At 56.3% G+C, this 16,363-nt stretch overlaps 2 protein-coding genes across 2 annotated transcripts; both read left to right on the forward strand.

Annotated features, from left to right (window-relative positions):
- Window positions 1–1,520: 1,520 nt before the first annotated feature.
- Window positions 1,521–9,925, forward strand: LOC125119151 (2-acylglycerol O-acyltransferase 2-like). Its single transcript, XM_047766004.1, has 4 exons — window positions 1,521–1,612; window positions 2,288–2,345; window positions 9,200–9,404; window positions 9,708–9,925. Exons 1-4 carry the CDS (start codon window positions 1,521–1,523, stop codon window positions 9,893–9,895), a joined length of 543 nt encoding a protein of 180 aa, XP_047621960.1. The 3' UTR covers window positions 9,896–9,925.
- A 132-nt stretch (window positions 9,926–10,057) lies between these two features.
- Window positions 10,058–12,513, forward strand: LOC125119152 (2-acylglycerol O-acyltransferase 2-like). Its single transcript, XM_047766005.1, has 3 exons — window positions 10,058–10,101; window positions 10,518–10,717; window positions 11,931–12,513. Exons 1-3 carry the CDS (start codon window positions 10,058–10,060, stop codon window positions 12,083–12,085), a joined length of 399 nt encoding a protein of 132 aa, XP_047621961.1. The 3' UTR covers window positions 12,086–12,513.
- Window positions 12,514–16,363: the final 3,850 nt, after the last annotated feature.

Genomic DNA, 16,363 nt, shown 5'->3' on the forward strand with positions numbered 1-16,363 from the left:
GGAGCAGAAATTTATGACAAATACACCCAACTTGGATGATTCTCAAAATACAATCTTGGGTCGAAGAGCCAGTCCCCAAAGTTTTATAGTGTGAGAATCACTTTTGGTAAGGTTCACAGCAGAGCTGAGCTGGGTTGAGCTTTGGGGAAGAGAGGCGTGAAGGCCAAGGACACAGGTGCTGGTCAGGTTCCATCTGTCCATCGGAGTGAAGGTCACACAAATGGGTTCACTCTGGGACAATGCATCACTCCGACACTTAGGTTTTGTGCCTTTTCTTGTATGTTTGATATATTTCAGTTCAAAGCGTACGTTTAAAAGCAGTGATTGAAGAGACCAAACAGATAGAGATGGACGGAGAGGACAGAAAGAATCGAGTGTGACTCTAAGGTTTTGGCCTGAGGAACTAGGTCAATGAAGCCCCCTTTCCAGAGATGGCAAGGAGCAGAGGAGAGGTAGCCTGGGCAAGCGAGGGGAAGCCAAGCTCTGTTTGGGACAGACTAGGACGGAGGCGGCGCACAGGCTGTCAGGGAAGAGGACAAGAGGCCGCCTGGACCGTCAGGTCTGGAGCCCCGGGGGGAGTCAGGCCTGGCGATGCAGTTTGGATATGTTCCTACTCCAGAGAGACCCCAAGGCCAAGAGCCTGGATGAGGTCTCTGAGGACAGAGGGTGGAGTGAGAGGGAGGGCCCGAGGACTGAGGGGCAGGAGGGCACTCAAAGCCTGAGTCTGGGGAAGGAAGGTTACCAGCCACAGGGAGGAGCAGGAGCAGCCCCAGGGGCAGGAGGGAAGCAGGAGAGGGGGGGTCCAGAGGCCAAGTGGTTTCAAGGAGGAGGCAGTGACCCCCTGGGTCGAAGGCTGCTGAGACGTCAGGATGAGAGCTGGGCAGGGACCACTGGCTGAAGCAGCGGGGCGGTGGCCGGGTGTGAAGTTGCCCAGGGCAGCTCCTGGGAGCAGTGGATCTGAAGTGGGGGGGAGGGAGGCCCGAAGGGGAGGGGAGGGGAGGGGCGTGGGGAATGCAGGGGCTCTTCCAGGAGTCCTGCTGTGCAGGGGAGCCTAGGGAGAGGGAGGGAGGCGGAGGAGAGGGTGGGGCCAAGGGATTTTTAGTTGGGAGTTGTGACCGCATATTTGCGGATGGAGAATCGGGGACATGGCAGGAGAGAAGAGGCAATTACTGCAGCCAGGTCTCTGGGTGAATGTGAACAGGTCAGGAGTGCACAGTATTTGGGGCTTCTCTTGCCAAGGGAAGGGCACAATTTGAGCAAAGGTGATCCGGCAGATAAGGTCTTGCCTGAGGAATCAAACGTATTTTTCCTTCAACCTTAGCTGGGTCCCAGGCAAGTCATTTCAAAGGTTTCTTGCAGGAAAGGGTTCCTTGCCATGCGGGGGCTGGAGGATTTAGGACTGGGCTGGACAACCACCTCCCACCCCCACAAATACTTACACAATCTCTGGCAGCAACAAAAGCCAGCAGGTATCTCCAAACACAGCAGAGCTCAGAGAAGCATCCAGAGCCAGAGCCAGTATGGTGGAGTTCGCACCCTCGTTCGTGCCGTGGGAGCGCAGGCTGCAGACTCTTGTGATCGTCCAGTGGGTCTTCTCCAGTCTTGTTCCTGCGTAAGGCGGGCTGGGGGGGCGGGGGCGGGCAGGAGACCATGGGCACCTGTCACTCCAGGTGCACACAGTGCATTCATGGGACAAAGACTTGGCTTCTAATGGGGCTGCTGAGCTTAGAGACCCAGCCTGGAGTCCTCTGCTCATACGGGAAGTTGCTGGGACCTTGGGGTAGAAGCCCTCACCCGTGGCTTGGGGCAGGTACTTAGCCCTCCTGGGCTGTGGGTTCCACCTTAGAAGCAGGACAGGGACCCGCCTGAGGATGCCTGGAGCTGTGGGGGAGGAAGAGTCATTTGTGGGAAAGTTCCAGGCTCCTCAGACAGCCCAGGTGGGATGAGGTCCCTTCCTTCCTTACAGAGCCTCAGCAGGTGTCGGGGTGGCGGGTGGGGACAGGGGAGGAACAGGAAGGACAGTGAGGGGCGGGCTGAGAGGGGCCTGGGCAGTGAGAGGCACATCTAGGTCAGACTCAACAGCTGTGGGCCCCTGGACAGCCCGGCCCTGACCTCCCCTGCCTCCATCGCACCGTCAGCAGAATGGGACTAAGAATGCGGACCTTACAGGGCGCTGCGGGGTGAAATGCAGAAACATGCTCCTTCTGCCAGCATAGCCGTGGCCTGGCCCGGTGGGCAGATCACACAGAGGATACGCTTAGTCCCCTTCCCCACCCCACGCCCACAGCGAGCACAGCCATGGGGACCAGGAGGCCACCGATGCCTCGACTCCAGCTCTGCTGAAGGCAATTTTTTTTTTTAGGGCCACACCTGCGGCATATGGAAATTGCCAGGCTAGGGGTTGAGTCAGAGCCAACACAGTTGCTGGCCACAGCCACAGCAACTTACAGATCAGAGCCTCATCTATAACTTACACCACAGCTCTAGGCAACGCTGGGTCCTTAACACACTGAGGGAAGCCAGGGATCGAACCTGCCCGGCAGATTCCTTGCCACTGAGATACAATGGGAATTCCCTGTCTCCACAGTTTTGCAGCTAAAGACCAATCGCCAGCAAAGCAGCCTCTCCAGCCTGCCTCCCCTTAGCATCCGTTAGGATTAATCTGGGTCTCTGTCCTAAGAATTGTTGAAACATGTAAGATATCCCTGGTTATCCAACCATGACACACAGGAGCAGAGAAGCTATGCGCCTCAAATGCCCAAGGCTGTAGGCCTGGGCACCTCCTACTGACAAAGGGAGAGAGAGAAGGAGACAGAGGGAGCAGAGAGGGCTGAGGGTGTGGGGGAGGTGCGCAGGGGGGAGGTGCTCCCCCAGGGCAGGAGGCCCGTCCCTGGCCCCGGATCAACGGGCACCGGAGGACCACAGCCAGGTGGCTTGAGACCTGGGGATGATCTTGCTCAGGTGGCCTTGGGGGAGCTTTGCCAACGGGAGTGTGACTGCCTGGCCATGAAACCCCCAGGCCAGCCCCAGGGCCTGGAACTCTCAGGAGCCGCACAGAGAGGCCAAGTGGCCCTGGGCCTGGACCTCGAGGGAAGGCAGCTGAGAAAAGGGATCTGCGCCCCCTGGTGCCTGGGGCAGGAGCTTTGACATTGTCCATTATCCTGGGGCAAAGGGGAGACCCAGGGTGGCTTTAACTACTGGGATCACAAGGTCCCGTCTGTGTGGTACAGGTCCCTGTGGCTGCAGTGGGCGATGTGTTGGGGTGTAGGAGGTAGACCAATGGCAGAGGGCAGTCACAATCTAGATCAGGGGGCACTACTTGATGCCCCATGGGCCAAATCCAGTCCATTGCTTGTCTGTAGTATTTGCGCAGCCCAATGAGCCAAGCGAGGTTTCTCCATTTGAAAAGATCACCTGTCTGTGTGATATCCCGCAAGTGCCTCTTCAGCGACAGAGTGTAAATAGCCACACTCAGGCTCTTTAGGAAACCATCCCCTGCCCTGGTCTAGGGAGGCCGGTGGTGGGTGGAGAGCAGGGGCCTCCTTCCAGAGACAGTTAGGAGATGGGCCCACAGGGCAGGGTTTGAAGGCTGGCAGGAGAGTGAGGGCTTGTAGTAATTGCCTCTTCTCTCCTGCCATGTCCCCGATTCTCCATCCGCAAATATGCGGTCACAACTCCCAACTAAAAATCCCTTGGCCCCACCCTCTCCTCCGCCTCCCTCCCTCTCCCTAGGCTCCCCTGCACAGCAGGACTCCTGGAAGAGCCCCTGCATTCCCCACGCCCCTCCCCTCCCCTCCCCTTCGGGCCTCCCTCCCCCCCACTTCAGATCCACTGCTCCCAGGAGCTGCCCTGGGCAACTTCACACCCGGCCACCGCCCCTGCTGCTTCAGCCAGTGGTCCCTGCCCAGCTCTCATCCTGACGTCTCAGCAGCCTTCGACCCAGGGGGTCACTGCCTCCTCCTTGAAACCACTTGGCCTCTGGACCCCCCCTCTCCTGCTTCCCTCCTGCCCCTGGGGCTGCTCCAGGGGCGTAAAGACCACACACGTGGACCTAGAGCAGGCCCTTGGCGGAGGGGCAAAGACGAGCCTGAGACAGGTCGACTAGGACCTGTCCCTGGGGACTCAGGCCCAGAACCAGATACCCTCCCCTGGGTCGTTCACCAAGTCTTTGCTCTGCTCTGGAACTCACACTCACACAGGAAGGGGAGGCTCCTTTCAAACAGTTGCTCTTGTTCCCAACTCTTTCTCTGGGTCCTAGAAGATCTGATGTTGATGCATTCGTTGAATGAATGGGTGCTGGGAGTGGGATGCAACCAAAATGGGAAAACGGGACATCGGTCTCTCCCCACTGGCTTGCCGTGGGGCTTCTACAAGTGAGGTGTTATACCTATTTCCCTCCCAACTTTATGAGGAAAAGAGGGGTCTCCCCTCCCAAGTGACTGAAAAGACCCCTCTCCCCCCCCCGCCCCCCGCCAGGTTGAGTTTTTCCAGCTGATAGGGGGCGTTCTCTAGCATCAAGTGGAAATGGCCCCCGTGTGGGTTATTTCCTAGACTTCCCTTGACTAAAAAGCAAACATGCTGATATGCTCCGATCAAACAAGATAGGCACCCTCAAAGTAAAAGTGTTCCACAAATCCTACCCTCCAGGGAGCCACCACTAACCACTCGGTTTTATTTTCTGGAGCACATCATGAAGACATTTGATTTTGCCCAAGGGCAGAGAACTACGGGAGTATATATTTCTTCGCACCAAAATTTTGTAGTGAAGAATGACGAAGTTATATACAGGTCAAACCACTGGATACCTTCCCCACTGGCCTCCTGCTGCCTTCCTCCAGACTTGTGGGAATCAGCTCCGGGAGGGCAGAGGTTTCTGCTGTTTGTTCACTGCTGTACCGCCGTCGCCTGGCACATCACAGGTGCTCTGTGTAAAGTGAGCGTCTGTGAGCCCCACCGATTTCATCTGGCTCATGAATTTTAAAGGACCCTTCCTCCTGGAAGCCCGCCAGGAACGACAGCCCAGTCTAGTCTATTTCAAGTGGAAGAAACGGAAGGCTGACTTTCTTTCAGAGTTGGAGTGAACGATGTTAGGCGAAGAGAACGGGATGGGGAGGGAAGAACATTCCCTGGAAATGAGGGCCCGTTGCCATCAGGCCACCTGACTTTGAAATGAGGCCTAGATCAGCACACAGTCGGGACTCAGAATTGTAGGTCAGAGGGAACTTCTTCTTCTTCTTCTTTTTTTTTTTTTTTTTTTTTCAGTCTCTTGTCTCTTTAGGGCTGCACCCACGGCATATGGAGGTTCCCAGGCTAGGGGGCTAATTGGAGCTGTCACTGCCCGCCTACACCAGAGCCACAGAAACGCCAGATCCAAGCCGCATCTGTGACCTACACCACAGCTCACGGCAACGCCGGATCCTTCACCCACTGAGCAAGGCCAGGGATCGAACCCGAAACCTCAGGGTTCCTAGTCGGATTCGTTTCCTCTGTGCCACAAAGGGAACTCTAGAAGGGAATTCCTTAATGGGCCCTGTCCTAGCTGTGCTGCACGCCTGATCCAAGGGCCAGCAATGGGTTGGCCTCTTCCTCCCTCCCTCTGTAGGAAAGAGCAGGGCAGGCAGAAGAAACAGGTGGACAACATCTTCTGGGAGATCAAAGGAGGTCAGGAAGTTGCAGGAACACCGAGGAGCTTGCTATGGCCAGAGTTTGGGTGCGTGTGGGTGAATGAGGCTGGAACCGGATGAGAGTGGGGCCAGCCATGGGGCCTTGAATGCCAAGCTGAGCTACCCTGGACTTCTTTGGGTGGGGGCACAGGTGTAGCGTATGGAAGTTCCCAGGCTAGGGGTTGAATCAGAGCTGCAGCTGCCCACCTATACCACAGCCACAGCCACAGCCACGCTGGATCCAAGCCACCTCTGTGACCTACTCCATAGCTCACAGCAACGCCTTAACCCACTGAGTGAGGCCAGGATCGAATCTGCATCCTCGCAGATACTAGCTGGGTTCATAACCCGCTGAGCCACAATGGGAACTCCCTACACTGGCTGTCCTTAAAGGTGAGGTAAAGCCATGGGAGACCTTTTTTTTTTTTTTTTTGGCTACACCCCTGGCACGCAGAAGTTCCCTGGCCAGTGATCCAACCCACACCACAGCTATAACTCGAGCCACAGCCGGATCCTTATCAGGCTAGGCCACCAGAAAACTCCCTGACAGAACGTTGGTGGACGGGGATCCGATGGTATCTCTCCATGGAGGATGGGCAGAGAATGGACAGAATGAGGGCTGGGCAGGGAGAATGGCTCCTTTTCTCAGAGGTCCCAAAATGTTGAAACCGGAAACACTTCCTTTAGTCGCTTCTCCACCAGGCATTTACGGAGGACCTGGTGAATCCAGACTACTTAAGAGGACACAGAGCGAGGGTGAGAGGGAACAGCAGAGTTGATAGGGCCGCCTAGAACAGTGGGGAAAAGTCAGTTAGGAGCTAAACCTACTTGGCTTAAAATCCAGGCCCCCCAGTGTGACCCTGGGGGGCTGTGTTCCTTCCTCCTTGGAGACGTGAAATGCTTCCCTCTTCCTCCTGGGTGAGGGCTGGACGGACAGTGCTGCTCGTGCTAAGCAATGCGAGGGCTCCTTCCTTCTCACCTGTGACCACTCACAGCTCCTGCTGCCCTCCTCAGCCCAGATCTGCACTGCAATCTTCGTCGGGCTCCTGTTCACAAGATTCTGGCTCATCAGTATCCTCTATACATTCTGGTGGTACCTGGAACGAGACAGGCCACGCCAGGGGGGCAGGAGTTTAGATTCCACAAGGCACTGGCACATGTGGAAGTACATGAGGGACTACTTTCCCATCTTGGTGAGTAATGGGGCTGCTGGGGTGGGGCAGGGACCATAGCGCCGCACGTGTCCGGGGGAAGGGTGGCCCCGTTGACCGTGAGCAGAAACCTAGCTTGGGAGGCAGGAGCTCGGCTTCCTTGGCTCTGTGGCCCGGGGAAGAAATCAGCCTCTGCCTGGCCATGGTTTGCCCTCTGTAGGGACATGGGTCCATTATAAGGACGGATGAATAAACAGAATTTTAAGGCGTTCTGTGGGCCATAGCATGTGGCACATATATGTATCCTGCAGGTGTAAACCCTTCAGCTGCCATGGTGGGGGATATAGCTAATAAATACTCATCCTGGAGACCACCTAGCCCCACAGTTCATCAAAGAGGGGACGGTCACCAAGAGAGGAAGAAAAGGGTGACCACAGTCACACAGCAAATCCTTTTGGTGGTTTGAAAGCTTGTGCGTTTCTGGGTAAAGAAGCAAGGCGGAACGTCCTGAACTGGTTCTCAGGATCAGTCCTGCCCCGACTCCAGTACGCGGTGTGTCCTTGGACAAAGCCCTGCCCCATTCTGAATCTCGGTTTCTCCCTGTATCTGCTAGCAGTCCGATCCTCACACCGTGGGCACCTCATTCTTTGACTCTCTGACTCAGGGCATCCTGACCAGGGACCCAGAGATCGGTCCTCATTGAAACAGGCTTCTTGATTTGAGTGACTGATACTTCTTCTCCCTTCTTGTCTCGCAGACAGAATAAAGCCTGTGTGTAAACAGGGGGGCCGGGTTGGTTTTGGAATGACAGGATGGGGAAGGCAGGGAGGACACAGAGAGGAGCCAAGGAGGGGCATTTGACCCTCCTCTGGAACTGGGCATGAACGAAGCTACAGAGTGTGGCCTCTGGAGCTGGGCGGAGCAACTTCTACTACCAGGTCTGCAGCATATCAGCTGTGTGATCTTGGGTGAATTACACAGGCTCTCTGAGCCTCAGTTTCTTCATATGCAAAGTGGAGATAATGCCGTATTCTGTCACTGGGTTGTGTGGGTTCCAAGAGACGTGAGGTCATCCCAAGACCACCATAGGACAACATCTGGCTCTCTCTGCACCTGGAGCTGCTATCATTGCACAACTGGCAGGAAATAATGTGCTGGGCAATTCTGGGCCTGTCCTTTCCACTGGCCTCCTTCCCCTTCCCCGGCCAGGCAGCTCCCCAGGAGGGCGCCCCAATCCTAAAGCTATTGAGGCTGGTGGGACGCTGAACTTGCTTTCAGGAATTCAGAGGGCAGAGTGTCCAGGATTGTCCACTGCAGCCCTGCAGATCACCACCTGCAGAGGGTGGGCAGTACCAACAAGGACCAGCAGAGGGCGAGATGACAAGCACTTTGACTCCCTGTGCTGGGCTGGGAGCCTGGGGGGTTGGGGCTGTGACCTGCAGACACTGCAGCGCCTCACCTCTCAGGAGACCGGGTAACGCATTCACACACATGTGGGGCTGAGCACCTGCAAGAATCTGAGATGGAGAGGAGGAAGTGGGACCCAGGTATGAGCCCCTGGATCTCCCCCACTGCCACAGGCCTCTGCCCTCCTTGTTAATGGGAATGTCTTTTCAAGCTCCCATCTGTGATTTTTGTGTGTGTGGGTGTGTGTATTTTTAGGGCTGCCTCTGCAGCATATGCAGGTTCCCAGGCTAGGGGTTGAATCGGTGCTGTAGCTGCCACCCTAATCCACAGCCACAGCCACGCCAGATCCGAGCTGCCTCTGCGAACCACATCTCAGCTAATGGCAACCCTGGTACCATAACCCTCTGTGCGAGGCCAGGGATCAATCCTGCATCCTCATGGATGTTAGTCAGATTCATTTCCACTGAGACATGATGGGAGCCCCCTTTTTCTGCGATTTTTTTTTTTTTTTTGGTCTTTTTGCCTTTTCTAAGGCCATACCCCCGGCATATGGAGGTTCCCAGGCTAGGGGTCCAATCGGAGCTGTAGCCGGCGGCCTACACCACAGCCACAGCAACGCCAGATCCGAGCCACGTCTGTGACCTACAGCACAGCTCACGGCAACACCGGATCCTTCACCCACTGAGCAAGGCCAGGGATCAAACCCGCAACCTCATGGTTCCTAGTCAGCTGCGTTAACCACTGAGCCACGACAGGAACTCCTTCTGTAATTTTTATGAGCTGTTAGTCACTGGTTGAATTTCAAAAAAATTTAGAAAATTTTCCTCTGAGCACGGTAGCTTTCTGAACAAACCCTAGAAGAGGTCTAGGACTTAATGGTTGAGAATTAGCCAACATTTCACCATAGAGTGTCTGCACGGAAAGTCAGCAGCGAGACCAGAGACAGCACGAAGTCCCACCCCCTTGCTGTCCCTGCAGCTGGTCAAGACCGCTGAGCTGGACCCCTCCCGGAACTACGTTGCTGGCTTCCACCCCCACGGCATCCTGGCGACCGGAGCTTTTACCAACCTGTGCACCGAGAGCACAGGCTTCTCCTCCCTCTTCCCCGGCATCCGCCCCAATTTAATGACTCTGAACTTGTTGTTTTGGGTCCCCTTCCTCAGGGATTACATCATGTTTTGGGGTGAGTCTTCCCACCCCTGGGTGGGGAAGAGGAGGGCTGGAGGCATGGAGGAGGGACTTTGGGGAGGCTGTCACCTGTTCTGAAGTTCTTCCAAGAGCATGTGTCAGGGGGAAGGAGTCTAGACCCCAGGAGCACTTCCCAGCAAACTCAGTCCGGCAGTGAGCTCGGTGAGGGGTTGGGAAGAGGGACACGACCCAGTCCTGATCCCCAGGGACCTCGCAGCTGGCAGGTAGGGGGAGCCTAAGGCTCCTCCTTCACCAGTCCCACCCCCCTCTCCCCAAAACTGACCAACGTCCTGTCCTCTCTCCCCAGGGCTGGTCTCAGCGGACAAGGAGAGCGGGGATCACATCCTGAGCAGGAAAACAGGTGGCAACCTGCTGTGCATCACTACAGGTGGCGCCCAGGAGGCACTGAACGCCAGGCCTGGAAGCTACAAGCTGGTGCTTCGCAACCGCAAGGGCTTCATCAGGCTCGCCCTGCGGCACGGGTAACGGGGGAGAGGCCTCTCGGGCTCGGGTGGGGATCGGCAAGGATTGTGATCTGGGGGACAGACGGCAGAGACTGAGGCGGACCCGTTTTGGTGGGAGACTCCCTGTCCGTTGACAAAGAGGATTCTACCTTGGGGACAGATGGACTGTCTCATGTCCTAATCCATGGAAGAGTTTCCACTGGGAAACACGGTGACCAAAGGGCCGAGGTGTGCAGGGTCAGGTCGCCCGAAGCTGACACTGGCTCTGAGACCAACAGGACCTGGGAGAATGGAGGTGGGGAGCAGAGCGAGGAGCTCTTCTCCTACCTGAAGCATCCTTGGGAACATAAGCTGGCTGGGCAGGAGAGATGTTTCCAGAAAGCTTGCAGAGGTTTGCAATCTGGGAGGACTCCCTGAAGCATTCTGGTCTCCCTGTCAGGTGGTGGCCCTGGGAGGAGCCCGGACCTGCCCGTGGTCACGGAGCAAGGCTGTGGCAGGTCTGGGGGACACCTGAGGCCTCCTACATCCAGCCCAGGGCTCTGCGCTCTGCCCCAAGTCCTGGTCCCTGGGTCCCGGCGGGAAGCTAGGGGACCAGCTTGTGCCTTCTTGTACCGCCCACAAGCCCTCTCTCCTGTCGTCCTCAGGGCGGCTCTGGTGCCAATCTTCTCCTTTGGGGAGAATGACATATTTGACCAGGTAGAGAACTCACCTGGCTCCTGGCTGCGCTGGGGCCAGGACCGGCTACAGAGGATCATGGGGCTCTCCCTCCCGCTCTTCCATGGCCGCGGTGTCTTCCAGCACAGCTTTGGTTTTCTGCCCTACCGCCGGCCCATCACCACCGTGGGTGAGCCAAGACCCGGGCTGGGAGTGGGGAGGGCTACAGGGCCAGGGCCCGGGCTGTGAGCACAAGGGGACTTGAACACGGGCCAGATCCATCCTGGACCTCGTGGAGCGCACATTCTAAACTGGGAAATGGACACACGGGCAGGTAACCCCAATGCCAGGCAGCCTGGCATGAGAGCTGTAACAGACACAAAGAACAGGGGTCACTCCTGATCACTGCCACCTGCTCTGAGCCGGGCACTGTGCCGGCTCCTTACCTGCAGCAGCTCAGTTACCCCAACAACCTTGGGGGCAGGACTACCATCCCCATTGTACTGAGGGCAAACGGAGACTCCGAGAAGATAGACCACTTCCAAATTTTCCTGTACACTCATGGGCATTAGATTAATCCATAGACAGCACCGCCTACTTAGCGGTTTGGACGTTTATTTGCTTTCTGCTTGGATGCCAAGTAGGTGCCAATGGCAAAGCTTGTTGTGGGAGGTCTGTTCATCTCCACCATCCAGTCATTTCTTAGTGAAGTATGGACTTTTCAGCGCCTCCACCAGGACTTTCCCTGGGTGATTCAGCAATATTTTCATGAATATTCATAGAGGGGCTGCCTCCAGAGCCTTATCCAAGAGACGATGGAAGGGCAGGTGTCTCCTCAAAGAGGCAGAGCCAGTGGAAGGAGGTAGATCAGGCTTCCCAACTCCGGTCTAGAACGGGGGGCACTGCAGGCCCGCGCGGGGGCAGAGGGGGAAGAAGGCAGCTTGGGCTGTGGACCGGCCTCCTCCCAGCCATCCTGTGACTTCTGATCAGGACATTCAGACTCACAGACCCACGTGTCCTGGAAGTCAGCAGCACATCCCCAGGGCTTCAAACCTGCCACTGATGATGCCTCCTGGCTATGTGACGTTGAGCAAGTCACTCAAGCTCCCTCAGCCTCACGGCCTCACCTGTCAAACAGGTGTAACAGCAGCTTCTAGCCCCATAGGATCCTTAGGAGGATTGATGGAGCTAATGCATGAATATACCAGCCGGCGGTCGGGTTACGCTCTCAAATCTGGAATCTACCCTGACATCTTAGAAACCTTCACCTGAAAAAGAGTGCAAAAGAGGCAGTGAGAACACTTTCCTGCACACGTGATCATGGCCTTGGGCACCTGCTCCAAGGGTTCCTGCCCCCCGTGTGGTTCCCGTTCTGGGTCGCCAGCCACCTCTGTCTCTTGCAGTGGGGACGCCCATCGAGGTGCAGAAGACACCGAATCCCTCGCAGGAGGAGGTGGACGGGCTGCACCAGCGCTACCTGAAGGAGCTGTCCAGGCTCTTTGAAGCCCACAAGCTCAAGTACAACGTCCCCAGCGACCAACACTTGGAGTTCTGCTGAGCGCCCGGGGGAGGCACCCAGCCCTCCTCAGCACTGGCATTAGGGAGCCCAGAGGGAGGAGCCGTGGTCCCAGGAGGCTTCCTGGAGGAGGTGTCTGCTGAACCCATCCCCAGAGCCTTCACGGACTGCGGTGCTGATTTCCAGCCCAAGGCCGTCCCCGAGTCCCAGCTGGCAGCGTGCCAGAGGAGGGCATCGGTCACTTGCCCTCCTGCTGTGAGTCTGGAGCATGAAGCCCACACCCTGCTCTGCCCACGTGAGAAATGGGAGAGATGCCGGGAGAGAATGGTGTCTGGGGTCTCTGTCCTCTGTGGTCCTGTCACTCGGTGGGCAGGAAAAAGAGCAGCTCCAATGACCAGGTTTGTCTTCCGGCCCAGCCCCGTGCAGCACCTGCATTCTCTCCCCAAATAAAAGCCAGCTGCTTGCAATGATCTGCACGCCTCAAACTAAGCCCCTCCTCAGCCTGGCACTGAGGCCCTTTCTCAGCCGCCCCGCACACTCGCCCCTCTTCACCCCTGCGCCCTCAGGGCTAGTGGGACACACGCTGCTCCCACACAAGCCACGTCCTAAGACATGCTGACCCGCCCCCCCCACCCCCCAACCATGCTTCTCCTTGACGTGGGCAGGTCACGTTCTTTGCCAAACCTCAGCATACTTGATCCACCCGCAACCCTGCCCTCCCCTCCCAAACCCCGACTCGCTGTTATTACCCCTCCCATGAGCTCGCTTTGGGGTGAAAGGGCATGGCCATTGATGGCTGAGTGACACCTACGGCCCCAGGGGACGGGAACCCCGAGACCCTGACCACATCCTTTATGTCCTCACGCCCACCCAGCCCCCACACAGGACCTGGACACCTCAGCGGCCACAGTGAGCACGGGACGTTGCATAAGCGACTCTCCCACGGTGCCTCCTCTCAGCCCCCGCACGCGGGGCCTGGGCGGGGGTCAGGGTACCTGCCTTTCAGGTGACAAACACAGGTCTTGTTGCCGCAGAACAAATACTCCAAATCTTAGCTGCTTAACACAAGCGACATGTACCATCTCGCACTGCGTCAGGGTCCAGATCTGGGAGCAGCTGCGTTGAGGGTTCGAGCCCAGGAGGCTAATGAGGAGTCAGCAGGGCTGTTGCTGGGGCTACAGTCTCTGAGCCTCGAGTGGAGCTGGAGGGGCTGCTCGCAAGCACGCTCTGTGGCCTCAGGCAGAAGGCTTTGGCCCCACATGCGGGCCTCGCCAGAGGGCTGCCAATTGTCACTGACACGGCTTCTGCCAGAACAGTCAGGCCGCAAGGAAGAGAGATGGAGAAACACAGAGACTGAGAGACAGAGAGAAGCCGCACTGCCTTCTGTGACCTGACCTCTGAGTCATCACCAGCCAACCTGCCTCATTCTATCAGTCCCATGCCCACACCCCACAGGAGGGTGTGACCCCAGCAGCCCGATCTCTGGGGGCTCTGGGAGGCGGCTGCCACAGCCACAGGGCAGAAACCTCAGACTCTAGTCCGGGCGACACCAGCGCCATGGATGCTGCACGAAGCAGCCTGCCTGGAGGACAGAGGCTGAGCTGCCCAACAGCAGCGCCCCAGTCGGAAGGGCAAAGGTCTGAGCAAAGGCCAGAGGTGGGAACCTGGCCTGGGTGGACTACAGGGTGACCATCAGCCTTAGGGCGCCAGGAGGGCAGACGGGGGAGGGGACAGACAGGGGCCAGAGGGGAGGGGCTCCCCCTCCTTCACAGCAACCTTGGGTCCCCAGGTGAGGACACGGGCCCCACGAGGTGGGAGCAGGGAGCCTGGGCTCAGAGGACGGCTGCCTGGAGGGTGAGCCCAGTAGGAACACCCACGCCGGACTGTGTGTGCCCAGAATGTCCTTTTAGGTGCTGAGCCCTGACGTGGGAGGGGGGTGTTGCTAGGCAGGGGGCCTCCCCATGGACACAGGGAGCCAGGAGCTCAGGGCAAGGGCTCGGTGACTACACAGCACCTGCCACCCGACACCCCTCAGGGCCCCCCGCCCGCCTGAGGGGCCGGGCCCTTGTGGGGAGACGCCCCAGCACATGCGGACGCAGACAGCAGAGGAATCAGGCCCTGTCAGGCGTGAGAGACCAGGGCTGAGGCCCTCGGGACTGGGCAGAGCTGGAGTTTCCTCCTGAAATCAAGCTGCCCTTTGGCCTGGGAGAAGTTCTCAGACATCGTGACCCACAGGGGACAAAACGCCTGCCTGTCGACACTGCTTGATGGTGAGAAGTGGGGCAGGTGTCAGCCAGTACAGCTCTGCCTGCTGCCACGTGGCAGGGCCCAGCCTCGGCCTCTCAGTCCACAGTGCAATGTGCATATCGACGTCCACAGCAGCCTTTTTAATAATGTCCATTAACCGTAAGTGGCCATGATGTCCTTCAGAGGGTGACAGAGAAGCACCCCGTGCTATGTCCATACAACGGAACAGTGCTCTGAACTAAGGAGCAATGAGCTGCTCACACAACAGCATGAACGAGTCACCAATGAATTTTGTTAAGGGAAAAAAAGCCATAAAGGAGTTCCCATCATGGCTCACCGAAACAAATGTGATTAGAATCCATCGGCCCCCTAGCCTGGGATCCTCCACATGCCCCAGGCGCGGCCCTAGAAAAGACAACAACAACAACAAAAAAGCCATATATATGGCCACACTGTATTTTTTTCCATTCATGTAACTTTCTGGAAAAGTGTAGCAAGTTCCCAGAAGTCAGGGATCTAAGGAGTAGAGCCTTCCATGGGGAAGCAGGGAGAATCGTTAGGGGGGCAGATCTGTAGGGTATTGTAGGCTATAAATATGAGTCTATGCATTTGTCAAAACACACAAAGCCTGAAACTTATGTATAAAAATTTACATTTAAAAAAATCAACCAAGAAGTTGAGCAACAGGGAACTCTATGTAGTCACTTGTGATTAAACATGATGGAGGAGGAGGATGTGAGAAAGAGAAGATGTGTGTGTATATACATGAAAGACTGGGTCCCTTTGCTGTACAGTATAAAGTGACAGAACACCGCAAGTCAAGCATAATGGAAAAATAAAATTATAAGAATTTTTGAAAATTCAAAAGCAACCAAGAAGTCGAGGGATGCCAGGATGGAACACAGACGGTGGCAAAAGAAACACGTCTGTGTTACAAACGTGCAAGAAAATGTCACCAAACCAAGGGAGGAAAAAGGACTGACCTCAGGGAATTTGGAAAACAGCAGATTGACTGGAAACTGCCAAATCATAAGTATGGTTCAGTCTACAGATGTGTTTCCTACCTGCCTCCTGAGAGAGCCTCAGAGCAATGGCACCCCAGGAGCAAGGAGCACAGGGCCCAGATCCTTGTTTCTCATATGTCTCTACGGAGTGGAGTCCTGGGCTATTTGGAGAAATCACTGGTGCTAGAGTAGGGCCAGGCCAGGCCAGGGAAAGTACAGGACGAGTCTGAAGCATCTTGTGGTGCCAGAAAGTAAGGGCGTGCCCCAAACACAAAATGTTCCCAGCATCTCCAGGGAACCCAGGAGCCAACCTGGAAAAGCTTCCGCCAGCCATGGCCGGAACAACTTGATCAACAAAACAAATAACATACTGTCTGCATTATAACCCAAAGCATAACATAACTGTCCACAAGTACGTACTGACAAAAATAGATTGAACCATACTGACTGAACAAGGAGCAAACACGGCAGAAATGACAGCCTCCCTTACTGAAGAACCCCAAATAATTCCTCCAGACACTGTCCCTCAGGAAGGTGAGGCACAAAACCCTCTCCCGCTCCGCTTGGGGACAGCCTAGAGTAGCTTGTTCCATGACTCGACTATGGAAAGACATGGCGGCAGGGGAGGACCGGGGACTAACCCCACAGCAGAAACCCTGGCAGACACGACCTCAAGGCTGACAGGTGATCAAGGTCGACAGCCTCGGTGATAAGCCATGGGGGTACTATGTACCCTTGAGGTGCTGTGACGAGAAGGGCCCTTCACGTCCATGGTCTTCCTCCTCCAAACCCATAACCCCAGTCTAACCAAGAGAAGAGCGTCAGATAAACCCAAATGGAATGGCCTTTCCCAAAACACCTGGCCTGTGCCCCTCAAGACAAAGGGCCTTGAAAAAAACAAGGACTGAGAAGCTGAGCAGAGCAGGGGACACCAAGAGCTAACTGTAATGTGGTCTGTTGGATGGGCTCCAAGAACAGATGAAGGTCATTAGGAAAACCCAGGGGACTTGGAATCAACTGCAGAGCTTAGGGAGCACCCGTGTGTGTCGATCTCGTTTCTCATCTGTGA

The sequence above is a fragment of the Phacochoerus africanus genome, unplaced genomic scaffold, assembly GCF_016906955.1.
Source record: "Phacochoerus africanus isolate WHEZ1 unplaced genomic scaffold, ROS_Pafr_v1 Scaffold_157, whole genome shotgun sequence".
Classification (NCBI taxonomy): domain Eukaryota; kingdom Metazoa; phylum Chordata; class Mammalia; order Artiodactyla; family Suidae; genus Phacochoerus; species Phacochoerus africanus.

Excerpts from the sequence above, each read along its gene's own strand:
- LOC125119151 (XM_047766004.1), top strand. The coding sequence starts at position 1,521 with ATGGTGGAGTTCGCACCCTCGTTCGTGCCGTGGGAGCGCAGGCTGCAG. Across the intron at positions 2,346-9,199 it reads CGACTCCAGCTCTGCTGAAG|CTGGTCAAGACCGCTGAGCT; the intron begins GCAATTTTTTTT and ends CTGTCCCTGCAG. Across the intron at positions 9,405-9,707 it reads GGATTACATCATGTTTTGGG|TCTCCCCAGGGCTGGTCTCA; the intron begins GTGAGTCTTCCC and ends CGTCCTGTCCTC.
- LOC125119152 (XM_047766005.1), top strand. The coding sequence starts at position 10,058 with ATGGAAGAGTTTCCACTGGGAAACACGGTGACCAAAGGGCCGAG. Across the intron at positions 10,102-10,517 it reads ACGGTGACCAAAGGGCCGAG|GGCGGCTCTGGTGCCAATCT; the intron begins GTGTGCAGGGTC and ends TGTCGTCCTCAG. Across the intron at positions 10,718-11,930 it reads CCGGCCCATCACCACCGTGG|TGGGGACGCCCATCGAGGTG; the intron begins GTGAGCCAAGAC and ends TGTCTCTTGCAG.